We start from the raw sequence: 17,710 nt of genomic DNA on the forward strand, positions 1-17,710 counted from the left end.
TAACTTCCCATAGGTCGCAGCTAAAGCAAGAAGCAAGCTAACGTTAGATGGCCAATGCTGAGCTAAACATGTTTGCTAACCTATCAGGGTGCGGTGTCAGGTGCCTGATAAAATTAGATGTGGTTGATCCAGAATCCTTTGTCTTGATACCAGGTATTTTGAGAAGCATGACGCTGCAGTACCGAAGGCTGCACTACAGGAACATACCATTGCTTTGCATTCAGCGCTTCTTTTGTTTGGGCCTTCTGGTATGAAGTTTTTAGAGCCAAAGCTTCTGAGAATGGCACAGCAGCTGCCGGTGCATTTGTTGTCCTCTCTCACGTGGAGCCGCGCGCAGCAGATAGGTTACATATTACACAGGTAGGAATAGGTTTCACAGGGAGGGAAATAACCTTCAGCTCATCAGATGTTTCCTAAAAATAAAGATTGTTCACAAGTCCTGCATCTCGAGTTAGAATCAAGTCTGAAGTCTGTTGAGGACGAGTCTCAAGTTAAGTGTGTGTGCGACTTAAGTGCAACTCGAGTTCGAGTCTCAAATTTTAGTCCCCATCTCTGGTAGATACATATTTAAAAGATTTCCCCATTGTTCAAACATTGGAAGGAGCACGCTCAGCTTTGTGCTGACCTGCAGCAGAGTGACAGGAGTGTTTTAAGAATGAGCTGACAGGCAAGATGCCTTGTTGTCTGAAGCTGCACGCTGACAGGGATGACAGGTCATGTATATATGTCCTGGCGCTGATGGTAGAAAACCGTCCGCACTCAGACTCCGAGCAGGTGAATGTGCTGCCTGTTTCACTGTCAGATGAGGCACCGATCATCGTGGTGGACTTGTCAGGTCCAAACCTCGGGGATGCTGGATGTGACGTTGTTTTCTCCCGAGGAGTGAATAGTTTACCAATTTCCTCAAACGTGAGACATTGGGCCGATTCCAGGAACTTTGGTTGGATGAACCTTTTCTGGTAACGAGGCGGTGTATGCTGGGACTGCTCTGCATCAATCTTAGTCAACAACTGCTTGTTTAAGAAAGAAGAAGAATCTTGAGGCTTTGTAGGACTTTTTAACCTCTCTTCACTGAAGCATTCTTTCTTTAAATCCTGCTAACAGCATCTTCAAATCTCCCCACCGTTTAGGATCAGCTTTCACACATTTTGGGCTGTACAGATGTTCGTGCCAGCTGAGCGTCAGTGAGGCAGTGTCTGAATGAAGTGCACTACTGATGCTGCCGATTTCATAATACTCCAGCTCACTGTTTGGCACCTGCTGAACACTTGACAGACTGGCATCACCATAAAACTCCACACTTAACCTCTGCTGATCAGCACTCATTGGGTCGTGTTGTCATAGCGGTTTCTGGCACGGGCGAACCGGGCAGATGCCCGGGGCGGCATTTTTTCATGACACATGGGGGGCGGCACAAGAACTTAAAAAAAAACAAAAATAATCCTCTGCGCCGCAAAGCGGTTTTCTGGTATCTATCATTTCACTGTGTGGGGAATTGGCAAATCGGCGCCCCCCGCAGCTGCAGGCGCCCTGCTTGCTGAAAGAGGAGCATCAGCGAGAAGGCGGATGTCAAGCCCCGCCTTCCCGTGGGCTGCAGCGAGACGTAGCCTACTTGTGCACAGAAGTGTCTTTAGTGTGTTTTCACATTTGTGTAATGAAGGATTTGTGCTATTTAGAATATGTATTCTATTTGCATATTATTCTTATCAGGTAACGAAAAAAAAAATGAAAATACTAAGTAGGTCGGCTCTGGACTGGAGAGGGACTGAGGCAGGCAGGCAGTGGAATATCCAGACGTTTCTTTTGCAGGAATCCAAACGAGGTGGTGGAAAACGTGCGTCTCATCCCAGGGTGACACGCAAAGCGGGAGGTGTGGATCCACTGTAACACCTGAGACCGGACCGTCTCAGGAACAAAGAGTAGGTTGGGAGGTCCATTACCCGGTCCAGGGTCTGTGGCGAGTGCAGCCTTCACTAGGCACTCGATTTCCCACTGTACAGCCGCCACAACGCACGAAGAAGGTAGGACTGCCTCAGGCTCCCCGGTCTCCGAGGGGTCAGCAAACTGGCGGGACAGAGCATCAGGTTTAACATTTCTTGGCCCCGGTCTGTATGTTAAAATAAAGTTAAACCTACTAAAGAATAGGGCCCATCTGGCTTGGCGAGAGTTGAGTCTCTTTGTGGCTTGGATGTATGCCAAGTTTTTGTGGTCAGTCCAGACCACGAACGGCTGTTCAGCTCCAGCCAGTGCTGCCATTCTTCTAGGGAAAGTTTGACCGCCAGTAGCTCCCAGTTTCCAACGTCGTAGTTTCTGTGGGAGACAACTTCTTGGAAAAAAAAAAAAAAAAAAAGCATAAGGGTGAAGCTTTTGGTCAGTGGGGGAGCGCTGGGAGAGGACTGCTTCCACACCTGAATCTGATGCGTCCACCTCCACAATAAACTGCAGCAACACGGGGGAGGTAGAAAACAGTTCCTTCAACACTCCAACCGCCTGCTCTGCTTCAGGGGACCATAGGAAAGGGACTTTAGGGGACGTGAGTCTAGTTAAAGGTGCCACCACTTTGCTAAAACTCTTAATGAACCTACGGTAAAAATTTGCAAGCCCAAAAACCGTTGAAGTTGCTCATCGTTCACCATGGCTTGGAAAACGGCAGGGGTGTTAGAGAGCCCAAAAGGCATGACTATGTACTCAAAATGTCCCAGTGGAGTGGACTGCTCCATAGCCTCTTTCAGGTCGGGACAGATTGTATAAACGGATAGAGGGCAAGGGAGCACCAGGAAGCAATTCTATGGGGCAATCATAGGGTCTATGAGGTGGTAGAGACAGCGCCTTGTCCTTACTGAAGACCTCAGCTAGGTCATGGTATACCTTGGGGACAGATGACAGATCGGGAGGAGCAATGGGATGAGTTGGGTTATTTTTAGTGGGTGGAACAGTTGATCTAAGACAATCCGAATGGCCTTGAGTGCTCCAACTGAGAATGGAGTGATGAGTCCAGTCAATTTGTGGGTTGTGAAAAGCCAGCCAGGGGTAGCCAAGGATTATGGGGGTAGCTGAGTCGGACATGACTCATAACTGAATGCTTTCACAGTGGTGGCCAGAAATCACTAAGGAAACAGGAGTGGTTTGATGAGTTATCTCCACAAGGAGGCGCCCATCAAGGGCTGTGACACGAAGGGGGGTTGGTAGTGGCTCAACGGGGATTTCAGCTTGTGTAATCAACTGGTGACTAATGAAGTTGTTCTCTGCACCTGAATCTATGAGAGCTGAGAGTGGCAGGAACTGATTCTGGAAACGTAAAGTAACTGGAACTTAAAGTAACCGGGGAATGGTGGGTTCAGGATCCAATTCAGGGCTCGCAAGTAGACCCACCTTTACGAGCGAGCCTTGTCTTTTGGTCTCTTAGGGCATGTTGCCAGAATGTGTGTGGCGTCCCCACAGTATAGGCACTCACCCGCCTGGAGGTGTTGCCGCACTGTAGGACGTTGCCGAGTTCGACCCACTTGCATTGGTTCTTCCCCCGTCCTGGGGATGGGGCCTGGAACAGGAGGCAGCCGAGTTCGGTTCGGTGAGGCTTGGGAGGTTGAAGGCTGGGAAACTCGTCCTCCGAGGTGTGGCCGACCGCCTCTCCCGACGCCTTTCCCGCAACCTGTTGTCAAGCTTAATGGACAGGGAAATGCGAGAATGTAAGTCAGCTGGCTCGTCACGGGTAACCAGTTCATCCTTAATTGATTCATTCAAACCGTTTAGGAATGCCCCTTGAAGCGCCTCTTCGTTCCACTTGGAATCCACTGCCAACGTCCAAAACTCAATTGAGTACTCCGCCACACTGTTAGGGACCTGCTTCAGATTAAATAATCTTTTGGAAGAATTTCCCACATGGTCAGGATGGTCAAAAACAGTCTTCAATTTGGCAGAAAAGTCTGCGCCATGTCCGAGGTAACCAATTGGGGTGCGACAAACTGGGGATCAGAGAGAGATGGAGAACTGACGACAGACAACTTTGAAACTTGAGCAGTTAGCTGAGTCACCTGATTAAGCAGTTGGTGGTTGTTTTCCAATAACGTCCGAATCAATTGGTCATGTTGTCCCAGCAAAATTTCCTTGAGCCTGGATAGCTCGCTGGAAACTTTCCTCGTTCGCCTCGTGTTGTTTCTCTGTCGGGTCCATGGCCAGATCGTTCTGTTAGGCTATGGTTCAAACCCAGCACACAGAGAAAACAACCACGGACTCAGAGTGTAGATAAACAAAAGTGATTTTAATGAAAGTTCATTTCATCAGGTAACGAAAAAATGAAAATACTAAGTAGGTCGGCTCCGGACTGGAGAGGGACTGAGGCGGGCAGGCAGTGGAATATCCAGACGTTTCTTTTGCAGGAATCCAAACGAGGTGGTGGAAAACTGAAGGTGAAAGAGCTGGAGACACGGAGCGCCACGGCAGCTGGTTGAGTGGTGTGGGTCTGAGCGGAGCAAAAATAAAGCACGTTAGCAGGAGCAAGAGATAATAACAAGGAGACAAAACAAACGACTTAGCTAACTGCAACTTGGGAGCCTAGTTACCGCACTGGTAGGCGCAACGATCTGGCGCCGATGGAGAGCCATGCCCAGGAATAAATACTGCCAGGTTGATAGTGGAATTAGTTACAGCTGCGCAGGTAAGAATCAGTGGGAGCGCCCGCAGCTGTACGGAGAGGTAGATCTTCCAGCTACGCCCCTTGATCTACTTTCAGGCGAGTCTGCCATACACACATTGTCTACATTTAAAATTACATTCAGGGCTACAGTAAAAACACTCAAGGATGAAGCCCCTGAAAAATGAACTGGCGACGCCGATGGCAGTGACGTCACCCATTGGTTTGTGAACTGCCGTTTTGGTGCCTAAAGTTTGGCAATTTGGCAGTCGCCATCTGGGTTTTCTGAAACCGGTGCTGACGAGTTTTGATGGGAGGGTGGGCATGGGCTTTACTTTTCAGATCTGAAAGCTTCGTCCATTAGTTTTACAGTCAATGTTTTTACATGGCACCCACGTTTGGGCTAAAATACTGGCAATATGCATTGTAGTAAATTGAATATAGGTATATTCCACTTCACTTTTCATTGTTTTATCTTTATCAAAATGACAAAGTGCTCAAATGTTAGCCATTACATTGTCCATTAGATAAGTAGCTGCCCATTTACTTTAATTTAGAATATGGTCAGAAGGCTTTTAGGTTGTAGAAAGTCTTCTTTACAAATAGATGTTATTTTGATTTAAGTTTTTTTTTTTTAGAAATGTTTTGTACATGGAGAATAAAAAGCTGTACAATGGTTTAACCAGACTAACAATTAAAAGAGATGATACATCTGAGCAACAGCTGAATAAGGATATAAGAAATCCCCAGCCATTGGTAAAATAAATTGAAAGCTTAGCATCAAATTGTGTTCATTTTTTTATTTAAATTAAGTGCACAATAATGCCTGTGACAAGCTGGAATAACAGTAACAGGTGTGTTGCTTTAGCAAAGCAAATTTTCACAACTTCAAAATAGAAATAGGTTAGTCTAGAGTTAGCACTTTGAGAGCTTAGTTTGTTTTGGGTGTTATCCGTGTTTTCATCTTATGCTACGTTCAGACTGCAGGCCTTAAAGGGGTGGTTCAGAATTTTGGACATAGGACCTCATTTCCAAGTTAGCCAGTGTGTTATTTATCAGTGGAGACAGTTTTCAACACTTTTCATCTAGTCCTTCCAGTTGCAGAGTTCGCTGGTGCTAGGCTAGTGCAAGTCAACAGTATCTGCTAGCCTGCCATTAAAAGCAGTCTTACACACTCCACAGTACACGCGAGGCAAATAAATTATAACGCCAGACTATCGATGTAAATGTCTGTTGATAGAATAATGTTAGAATTAAAACTACCCTCGCATCGCATTGCAATAGTTATACTTTGTTCCCTGTAGTTGGAAGCATAGGCTACAGCATGAACTATTTTTCATGGCTGAAAGCGCCTGATTGGAAACTGACTAATATTTACTGTACTCTTTGTGTCATGTTAACACAGATGGGTGGAACTCATTAGAGAACATGACCATTTGGGATCTACTTGTTTACGAAAGTAAACATTGATATTCGTTTCAAACAAGATGCTAATCACATATTAGGTGGCACTACAGTGAGATGTGTCAGTACTTCCATGGAGGCAGATCTATTGTAACTTTTACAAGGTAAGATTTACACTTTAGATCCTCCACAGAAAACATGAAATTACAATGTAGTGACTAACACTTTTGTTTGCATAATTGTTAGATTTTAAGTAGTTAGGTCTATTGTTAATGCTCCAATTTCAGATTTTTCTGAACGTGTCACATCTAATAACTATTTCAATGTGTTTCCTTTTGATAGGTTGTTACTGTTAATTCAAGCGATTATGTTCTACACTAATGTAACAAGGATTACAAATTTCTTCATCCTGGGATTTCCTGGACTTTCACAGGAGTACTATGGACCTGTGTCAGCCCTGCTTTTGGTTCTCTTCTTGGCTATAGCTGTAGGAAATATTTTTATTTTAGTGTTTGTTAAATGTGAGAGGTCTCTTCACAAACCCACATATCTGATATTTTGCCACTTGGCACTAACTGACTTAACGTTTGGGACTGTTACTCTGCCAAAGATTATATCAAAATATTGGATTGATGACAGTATTATTTCATTTTATGGATGCTTTGTACAAATGTACTTTGTTCATTTTTTAGGGGCGTCTCATTCTTTCATCCTGATGGTGATGGCCCTTGATCGCTTTATTGCAATTTGTGCTCCACTGCGTTACACAGCTCTTTTCACAAACAACACTGTTTCTGTGCTCTGTGGAATATCATGGATTTTGCCAATGTCATGGATGGTGGGTATAGTTTTAAATACTCTGAGATTGCCTTTCTGTAATTCAAACATAATTACACAGTGTTATTGTGACTATATAGCAATAACGGTGCTTGGATGTGAGAACGTACGAGAAAATCTGGCATTGGCATTAGGTGGGGCCATGTTCAGTTTGATGTTGCCTCTGGGTTTTATCATCTTCTCTTATTTTGTCATCGTTGTTGCAGTTATGAGAATGACCAGTTCTAATAGCAGCCGCATGTTGGCTCTGTCTACCTGCTTGCCACAGATTATCATCACATTTCTCTATTACATGCCAAGATGCTTCGTGTACCTTGCACATTTTGTGGGATTTACATTCAGTGTCCCAGTTCGCATAGTTGTTGTAATGCTGTACAGTATTTTACCTGCTGCTATTAACCCATTAATATACTGTTTCAAAACCAAGGATATCAAAGAACACTTAAAAAAGAAATTAGTTACTAGGAAAATTAATAGCAGCACAACTGGATAACATACATCATCAATCAAGTGATAAGTTACTTTTGCTGCTTTAAATATGTCACTTTCCTGTGAGCTTTAGAATCAATTTTGATACTTTGCTTTCACTATTAAAACACTGCATGCTCCTATATTAATTATACATAATGAAATCCTCTATGAGCCCAACGCAGCCTGAGATCCTCAAGCAGGGGTCTCCTGATTGTTCCAACAAAAACGCTATGTTAGAAGTTTCCTGAGGCTTTTCTTCTTGGCAAGGACCAGATCAGAATCACTTTATACCACGTCTTAAAACTCACTTGTACTGGAAGGCTTTTTTATTACCAGCCTAATGTTCTTAATGTTTTATTTATTGTTTTATTCTGTTTTCTACTTTTATATTTTCATGTCTTGTTAACTCATACGTTGTTTGCACATTTGTGTTGTTTCTTTCTAAGGTACTCTGTTGTTTTACTGTAAAGTAAGTTGTACCTTTGTTTCATAAGTGCATAAATAAAATGTATTGCAATTGCGACTTTTTCTATTATCATCAAAATAATCAAATTTTTTAATTCTCCATTCACACTCCACAAGGACACAGAACATACATACATACGCTTAAACATAACTTACATTTTGACAGTTCTTTAAGACTGTAAATGTAAATTAACACAAAGAACACAGCCACTGTGTAGGTCTTCGGGAAAGTGCCTTTTCTAAAATGATATGTTGTGACATGGCACATCCTATAATGTACAAAACCTTGAACTGCCAACAGCATCCTGAATATTCATGTCTGAAATGATGCACAGGTTACTTAAGAAACAGACAAGACTGGCCATATAGAACAGCTAGTGACATATGATTATGAAACATGAAAAGATAAAGAGTTTTGGTTTAAGTAAAATATCTTTTTACTGCCTGCTCAGAACCTGGTCAAAGTCCAAACTAAAAGTTTGGATTTTCATGTCATTCTTTAACATTGTTATTGAGTTTTGATATATCAAAATTATTTTAATAAAGTAACAAACTGTATAAATATTTACAATCATTCCACCTCACCCTTTAGCAACATATATATAATGGCCATCAAATAATTTCCTCCATGTCACTTTGAATATCAAAGCTATGACTGGGGTCAGAGGGTAGACATGCTATAGCTGCTGAAATGTAGATGCCAGAAATGCTGACAAGTCTCTGAGCTGTAGTCCAAGTCAAGTCTCAAGCCTTTGAACTAGAGTCCATAGTCAAGTCTCAAGTCTCTCGCAGTTATGAGTGTATCACCTGCTGCGTAGAACACTGCATAGATATTTAAAAACACTTATTCATCTTTTCACAACATCTAGCGAACGTCAGTTGGAGTTAACTTCCCATAGGTCGCAGCTAAAGCAAGAAGCAAGCTAACGTTAGATGGCCAATGCTGAGCTAAACATGTTTGCTAACCTATCAGGGTGCGGTGTCAGGTGCCTGATAAAATTAGATGTGGTTGATCCAGAATCCTTTGTCTTGATACCAGGTATTTTGAGAAGCATGACGCTGCAAAAGGCTGCACTACAGGAACATACCATTGCTTTGCATTCAGCGCTTCTTTTGTTTGGGCCTTCTGGTATGAAGTTTTTAGAGCCAAAGCTTCTGAGAATGGCACAGCAGCTGCCGGTGCATTTGTTGTCCTCTCTCACGTGGAGCCGCGCGCAGCAGATAGGTTACATATTACACAGGTAGGAATAGGTTTCACAGGGAGGGAAATAACCTTCAGCTCATCAGACGTTTCCTAAAAATAAAGATTGTTCACAAGTCCTGCATCTCGAGTTAGAATCAAGTCTGAAGTCTGTTGAGGACGAGTCTCAAGTTAAGTGTGTGTGCGACTTAAGTGCAACTCGAGTTCGAGTCTCAAACTCTAGTCCCCATCTCTGGTAGATACATATTTAAAAGATTTCCCCATTGTTCAAACATTGGAAGGCAAGGCAAGGCAAGGCAGCTTTATTTGTAGAGCACATTTCAGCAACAGGGCAATTCAAAGTGCTTTACATGAAAACAGATAAAAAATTAAAAACAGATAAAATACGAGGAAAACAAAGTTACAGTGCAGTATAAGAAATTAAACATTGAAGAGCAGTTAAGACAGTTAAATATATAAAAGCAGATAAAATAACTTTCCTGGACTCAGTGATCCATTTTTTGGAAAGCCAAAGCTTTTTGACCAATATGACAGATATCTCACCCACTATGGGTCCAGATGCGTCGTACGGCTTTGAGGTTTCATTCCCCATAGTTACAAAAGCTTTTCCTTGAGTATACTCTTATCATTTTCGATGTGGTCGTCACCGCAAAGCTTAGTTCTTTTCTTCGGCAAACCTTGCAAAACCCAGTACAGCCCTGCATACAAAAATCTCTTAATAGTCCAGAACGTGTTCTTAAACTATTTTATTTCTTCTGCAGTCTGTCTCTAAATAGTCAAGAACTCGCTCAGAGTGTTTATAGACTATTTTTTTCTTTTTAGGCCTTCTGCCTAAATTAGTTAGTTACTTCAACTAACTTTTTGACCAGCCCAATGTCTGTCTCTTCTGTCAACTATTGTCATGCCTGCATCAGAGAAATAATCAGAGATATGTCCGTTTCTGCAAAAGAATGTCACCGGAATAATCATAAATTCAATTCTATTATTTGTTTTAGGAATTTCTCTTTATATGCTTATATAGATTGTTATACAGTGACAACAATTCAGCTTCAGTATAAGAAATGAACAGTTATTTAAAGAAAGGCAACATCAAAAAGATAGGTTTTCAGCCTTGATTTAAAAGAACTGAGAGTTGCAGCAGACCTGCAGTTTTCTGGGAGTTTGTTCCAGATATGTGGAGCATAAAAACCAAATGCTGTTTCCCCCTGTTTAGTTCTGACTCTGGGGACAACAAGCAGGCCTGTCGCAGACGACCTGAGAGGTCTGGGTGGTTCATAGTGTAGTAGCAGATCAGAAATGTATTTTGGCCCTAAACCGTTTAGTGATTTATAAACCAGCAAAAGTATTTTGAAATCAATTCTTTGAGGCACTGGAAGCCAGTGTAGAGACTTCAGAACTGGAGTGATGTGATCCACTCTCTTGGTCTTAGTGAGGACTCGAGCAGCAGCGTTCTAAATCAGCTGCAGCTGTCTGATTGATTTTTTAGGGAGACCTGTGAAGACACCGTTACAGTAGTCAAGTCTACTGAAGATAAAAGCATAGACAAGTTTTTCCAAATCCTGCTGAGACATAAGTCCTTTAACTCTTGATATATTTTTAAGGTGGTAATAGGCTGACTTTGTAATTGTCTTAATGTGGCTGTTAAAATTCAGGTCTGAGTCCATGACTACACCAACATTTCTGGCTTTGTCTGTTGTTTTTAACATTATCGTTTGAAGCTGAGTGCTGACTTTTAATCGTTCCACCTTTGCTCCAAAAACAACCACCTCAGTTTTTTCATCATTTAATTTAAGAAAGTTCTGGCACATCCAGTCGTTAATTTGTTCAATGCACTTAGTCAGTTGTTGTATTGGACTATAGTCCCCTGGCGATAAGGTTATATAAATTTGTGTGTCATCCGCATAACTATGGTAACTTATTTTATTGTTTTCCATAATTTGAGCCAGTGGAAACATGTAGATGTTAAACAGGAGAGGCCCCAGAACGGAGCCTTGGGGAACTCCGCACGTCATATTTGTATGCTCAGATGTAAAATTCCCTATAGACACAAAGTAGTCCCTATTCTTTAAATAAGACTCAAACCACTTTAGTACTGAGCCAGAAATGCCAACCCAGTTTTCCAATCGGTCTAGTAATATGTCATGGTCGACCGAATCAAATGCAGCACTGAGATGAAGTAATACCAAGACTGAAATTTTGCCACTATCTGTGTTTAAGTGGATGTCATTAAAGACTTTAACAAGAGCTGTCTCAGTGCTGTGGTGTGGTCGAAAACCTGACTGGAAGGCATCAAAACTGTTGTTTAGTGACAAGAAAAGGTTGAGTTGTTGAGAAACCGTTTTTTCAATGATTTTACTTAAAAATGGAAGGTTTGATATCGGCCTATAGTTGCTCATTAGTGACGTGTCTAGATTGTTCTTTTTTAAGAGTGGCTTAATGACTGCAGTTTTCAGGGCCTGTGGAAAGACACCTGAGAGAAGAGACGTGTTTACAAGATCTGTAGCCAAACAATTCGAAACATTTTTGAAAAGGTCCGTTGGTAGAATATCAAGGCAGCAGGAGGAGGTTTTCAGATATTGTATAATGTCCTCCAGGTTTTTACGGTTAATCATATGAAATTGGGTCATATTGGAATTTGTTTTGCCTGGACACTGTGACAACACATTTTCTGAATTTCGTCTTTGAAGAAGGTGGCAAAATCATTGCAGACCTTGGTGGATAAAAGTTCAGATGTTACTGGTACTGGAGGGTTTGTTAACCTATCGACAGTAGCAAACAAAGCACGTGAGTTATTATTGTTTTTGGCAATAATGTCTGAGAAGAAGGACTGCCTTGCATTCCTCAGTTCCAAATTATAAATGCGAAGTCCCTCTTTATAGGTGTTGTAGTGGACCTGGAGATTAGTTTTTCACCACCTGCGTTCTGCTTTTCGACACTCTCTTTTTTCTGTTCTTACCAGTATGGCATTTCTCTATGGAGATCTGTTCTTATCAGAGACAGTTTTTACCTTAATGGGAGCAATGGCATCAATAACATTTATAATTTTACAATTGAAATTGTCTACAAGCTCAGTGACTGAGACCCCTGAGAGGGTGGGTGTGGACGAGAAAAGCTGAATGAATGTTTCACTGGTGTTGTCAGTGATATACCGTTTTCTTATTAACATTGTTTGGACACTTTTGTGCACAGAGATAGTGTCATTAAAGAAAACATAGGAATGATCAGAGAGAGCAGCATCAGTCACCTCAACCTTGGAAATGTTCAAACCCTTCGAGATAATCAAGTCCAGAGTGTGGTCCGTTGTTGTGTGTGGGCTCCGTCACATGCTGAGTCAGTCCATAGTTCTCAAAAATACAGCACAGTTCTTTGGTCCCTCTATCCTGGGGGTTGTCAACATGAATGTTGAAATCACCAGTAATAACTACACAGTCAAAGTTAATACAGATTATAGACAGCAGTTCACTAAAGTCGTCAAAGAAGGATGCACAGTATTTAGGTGGCCTGTAGATAATTAGAAATATAGGTCGAGAGGGGGACCTTAGCTGAAGAGCCACATATTCAAAAAAAGCAAAGTTTCCATAAGATATTTGAGTACATTGGAACAAGTCATTAAACAAAATGGCGACTCCACCTCCTTTCTTATTCACTCTATTCTCACTCATAAAACTGAAGTTAGGGGGAGCTGACTCTATAAGAACAGCATCACTGTTATTATGGTCTAACCAGGTTTCAGTTAAAAACATAAGGTCAAGATTGTGCTTAATAATAAAATCATTGATTAAAAATGATTTACCCGCCAAAGACCTGACGTTTAGTAAGGCTAATGTTACTGTGTTAAAATAATTATCTGTCTCGTTTTGTTGGGACAGGCTGTGGCTGACGAGGAATGGATGCTAAATTTGCTAAGTTGACAGTTAAGTGCTTCTTTTTCTTGCTTAGCGGATTCACCATTCTTTTTCTATTACCTATCACAACATTGATTGACGAAGAATTGAATACACAGGGCAAGAGTGGAAAGAGTCATGAGTGCCACTAGGCATGCAGCCTGGGCCCAGCACATATCAGTTAAAGCTTGTTTCATTTTGTACACAAGCATACTTATCAGTCTGGTGAGTCTGGCAAATGACTGGAAAATAAATTGTTGTTGTAAGTTATTGTTAGTACATTTTAAATAAATCTTTTAAGTTTAACCATATGGCCTTAGCAATAAACAAGCCTTACTTTAATCTTGAATTTGTTTTGTTATTAAAGATAAAATACTATTTCAGTCACACTTTTGATAAGAGGACACATCTGCTGTTTATATAGATAGAGGAATATCGTATCGTGAACCTAAAATCTGGAATCGTATCGAACCGTGAGGTGAGTGCATCGTTACATCCCTAGAATGCAGGTTTAAGGCACTCGTGCATTGGCTTTACTTTTCAGATCTGAAAGCTTCGTCCATTAGTTTTACAGTCAATGTTTTTACATGGCACCCACGTTTGGGCTAAAATACTGGCGATATGCATTGTAGTAAATTGAATATAGGTATATTCCACTTCACTTTTCATTGTTTTATCTTTATCAAAATGACAAAGTGCTCAAATGTTAGCCATTACATTGTCCATTAGATAAGTAGCTGCCCATTTACTTTAATTTAGAATATGGTCAGAAGGCTTTTAGGTTGTAGAAAGTCTTCTTTACAAATAGATGTTATTTTGATTTAAGTTTTTTTTTTTAGAAATGTTTTGTACATGGAGAATAAAAAGCTGTACAATGGTTTAACCAGACTAACAATTAAAAGAGATGATACATCTGAGCAACAGCTGAATAAGGATATAAGAAATCACCAGCCATTGGTAAAATAAATTGAAAGCTTAGCATCAAATTGTGTTGTGTTAAAAAAGGTAAAAAAGGTACTCATAAATAAAATGTATTTCAATTTTTCTAAATATTATAAAATAAACACATTTTCTATTAGCATCAAAATAATCATATTTGTGTCCATTCACACTCCACAAACACACATAACGCTTAAACATAACTTGAATTTGAAAGTTCTGTAAGTCTGCAATTGCTGTAAATGTAAATTAACACAAAGAACACAGCCACTCTGTAGGTCTTCAGGAAAATGCCTTTTCTAAAATGAATATGTTGTGACAAGTGCCATCCTATAATGTACAAGAAACTGATCTGCAAACAGCATCCTGAATATTCATGTCTGAAATAATGCACAGGTTACTTAAGAAACAGACAAGACTGGCCATATAGAACAGCTAGTGACATATGATTATGAATGACATTAACTTTAAATGTGGTTTTATACATTTAAGCATCATCACCAGAAACAAAACAAAAACACATGATAAAGTAACCAAGTGAACATGAAAAGATCAAGAGTTTTGGTTTAAGTAAAACATATTTTTACTGCCTGTTCAGAACCTGGTCAAAGTCCCTGTTACGTTTGAATGATAATCAGAACCCAAATGCAGACAGACGCAGAGCCAGGAGTGTGAATTAAACAGTTTTATTGGCAAGTCCAGCAGGTTTCCAGGGGGGAAAACAGGTCAAGGGAATTCTGAAAAGGAGCGGGTCCAGTCGCAACTAAAAGTTTGGATTTTCATGTCATTCTTTTACATTGTTGTTGAGTTTTGATATATCAAAATAATTTCAAATAAGTAACCGACTGCATATTTACAATTTTCCCACCTGACACTTATGTCTTGCGACGTATATAATGGCCATCAAATAATTTCCTCCATGTCACTTTGACTATCAAAGCTATGACTGGGGTCAGAGGGTAGACATGCTATATCCTCAAACACGGGAGCATAGCTGCTGAAAGGAAGATGCATATTTAAAAGACTTCCCCATTGCTCAAACATACTTGAGGGAGCACTCTCAGCTTTGTGCTGACCTGCAGCAGAGTGATAGGAGTGTTTTAATGAGCTGACAGGCAAGATGCCTTGTTGTCTGAAGCTGCATGCTGACAGGGATGACAGGTCATGTATATATGTCCTGGCGCTGATGGTAGAAAACCGTCCGCACTCAGACTCCGAGCAGGTGAATGTGCTGCCTGTTTCACTGTCAGATGAGGCACCGATCATCGTGGTGGACTTGTCAGGTCCAAACCTCGGGGATGCTGGATGCGACGTTGTTTTCTCCCGAGGAGTGAATAGTTTACCAATTTCCTCAAATGTGAGACATTGGGCCGATTCCAGGAACTTTGGTTGGATGAACCTTTTCTGGTAACGAGGCGGTGTGTGCTGGGACTGCTCTGCATCAATCTTAGTCAACAACTGCTTGTTTAAGAAAGAAGAAGAATCTTGAGGCTTTGTAGGACTTTTTAACCTCTCTTCACTGAAGCATTCTTTCTTAAATCCTGCTAACAGCATCCTCAAATCTCCCCACCGTTTAGGATCAGCTTTCACACATTTTGGGCTGTACAGATGTTTGTGCCAGCTGAGCGTCAGTGAGGCAGTGTCTGAATGAAGTGCACTACAGATGCTGCCGATTTCATAATACTCCAGCTCACTGTTTGGCACCTGCTGAACACTTGACAGACTGGCATCACCATAAAACTCCACACTTAACCTCTGCTGATCAGTACTCATCGGGTCGTGTTGTTTCTCTATTTCTGCATACTCAGCATCTGTGAGTGTTCTCTTGTCATCAAAGCAAAACGCTACATTGTCTGTCCCTTGCTCTGTTTTCTGTGGGGAGCTATCTCTCTGACACTTTGCATTCTGCCGCCTCACTCTGTAAAGGGCAACACAGACTCCTATCACCAGGATGGAGAATAGAGGAAGAATCACAGCTATGAGCCACAGAGGAGCGCTGCCCGGCGCCTGAGAGCATTGATTACGGCTCTCTGTCTTAGAGATGCAGATATCACAGGCATGCTCAGAAACATTATGTAAACAGATGCAGGACCTGTTGTGTACAGCAGGTCCAGAGAGACAACGCCTCCTGGCTGTGTCCTCCTCAAAGCAGAGCGAGGGGAGGCAGACACCCGGAGAGCTGCAGCTCGACTGAACAAGGGTCGAGCTCGGCCAGACGTCCACCATCACACTGAGTCCACTGACAGGCAGAGTGTATCCGCTCACATTGAGATACTGCACACATCCAGTGAACCCTGCCATAAAAAGAATGAAAACAGTTTCATCGGTGTTACTCAAAGGGCTAAAAAAACATGTCAGCCGACCATTTCATTTATACTTGTACTTGTACTTAGAGTGATCTACTTAAAGGAGAATTCCGGTCGATTTCAACACGTAGCTCTGTTGTTTGTAAATTTGGAGTGCTGTCAGTAGCAAGAAAAACTAAAAATCGATGCTGCCTACACCGTGTTATCCTCCTGCTAGCGTTAGCACCCAACAGGCTTTAACAGGTCAAGTTTTAAACGTGTTTTTAACATCTTAACATGTTCAAAATGTCATTAAAAGTCCCTACCCATGTGCAGTGATTCCTTCAGAGGGAACACAGCGAATCTGACTGGAATATTAGATTGTATGAGTTCGACAATCGACTAGTGTGGACTTGACCGGAAAACGGGAAATAAACAGAGCTATGTGCACTGGCTGGATTAACACAACTTTTATGTCTTTCTGTCACATCTACTGCAGTCAGATTCGCTGTGTTCCCTCCAAAGGAATCACTGCAGATGGGTAGGCACTTGTAATGACATTTTGAGCATGTTTAGAGGCTTAAAACACATTTAAAACTTGCCCTGTTTAAGCCTGTTGGGTGCTAACGCTAGCAGGAGGATAACACGGCGTAGGCAGCACCGATTGTTTTGGGGTTTTTTTGCTACCGACAGCACTCCAAATTTCCAAACAACAGAGCTACGTGTTGAAATTGACCGGAATTCTCCTTTAAAGAGCAAGGAAAACTTGGGTTTGGCCCCTTATTTAAGCAATTTGTTACAAGTTTATTATAGATTTAAAGAGAAAGAATTGAATATAGCACACACTCATGCTCTATTCCCACACAAAACAAATAATCCAACCTGATGAAACATCATGTATGAAGGGTAATAAGGCAATATGTTGCCATGTTAGAGCCATGTTATCAGCTGAGGTTGACCCTCTGAAATTGTTTTACTCTGGTGTATATGCTGCAAAGATTCCCTTTTTTCAGATATTGCTTCTATACTGTATCTGTCCACATCCCTCTACACATACACATGTAGTGTAATCTTGGCCTTGGTGATCTTGCATGTACTGTACTGTAGTTATGTGTCCAGGATGTATTCATTGCTGACTGAAAATAATACACTGTCATTTTGACTAATTATCTAGATTCAAACATTTTGTAGGTATTTTTATATCTGGTTCACACATTAACACCTGGTTTGTCAACAATGATTACTGTATATTTACCTGACTGTTGGAGTTTTAAATCACCTGTCAGAAGTGCACCAAAAATAATCTTTTCCACACTGACAGGATTGAGATCCATACTGCTGTCAGTGACGTTCAAGACTGATTTACTATCCAGAAGCAGAAAGGTAATCAGTCCGTTGCTGAACAAGGAGAGAACATGCCAGACCCCGTCAGCCACAGGAGAGTCCACAGTGAACTCTGTCTGCTGTCCTGACAGTGCGTCTTTGGAAATGTACACTGGCTTTCTGTCTTTTATCTGAATTAGACAGAAAGAACAAGCAATTTCACACTTCAAACATGAAACCAAGACGAGTAAATATGTGGATGAAGGCATTC

At 41.4% G+C, this 17,710-nt stretch overlaps 1 protein-coding gene across 1 annotated transcript; it reads left to right on the forward strand.

Moving 5' to 3' along the window:
- The first annotated feature begins 6,401 nt into the window (after window positions 1-6,401).
- On the forward strand, window positions 6,402-7,364 carry LOC144512346 (olfactory receptor 52E8-like). The gene has a single exon (XM_078243042.1). It carries the CDS (start codon window positions 6,402-6,404, stop codon window positions 7,362-7,364), a length of 963 nt encoding a protein of 320 aa, XP_078099168.1.
- The last annotated feature ends 10,346 nt before the right edge of the window (window positions 7,365-17,710 follow it).

This window comes from Sander vitreus, chromosome 3 (assembly GCF_031162955.1).
Source record: "Sander vitreus isolate 19-12246 chromosome 3, sanVit1, whole genome shotgun sequence".
NCBI classification, from domain to species: domain Eukaryota; kingdom Metazoa; phylum Chordata; class Actinopteri; order Perciformes; family Percidae; genus Sander; species Sander vitreus.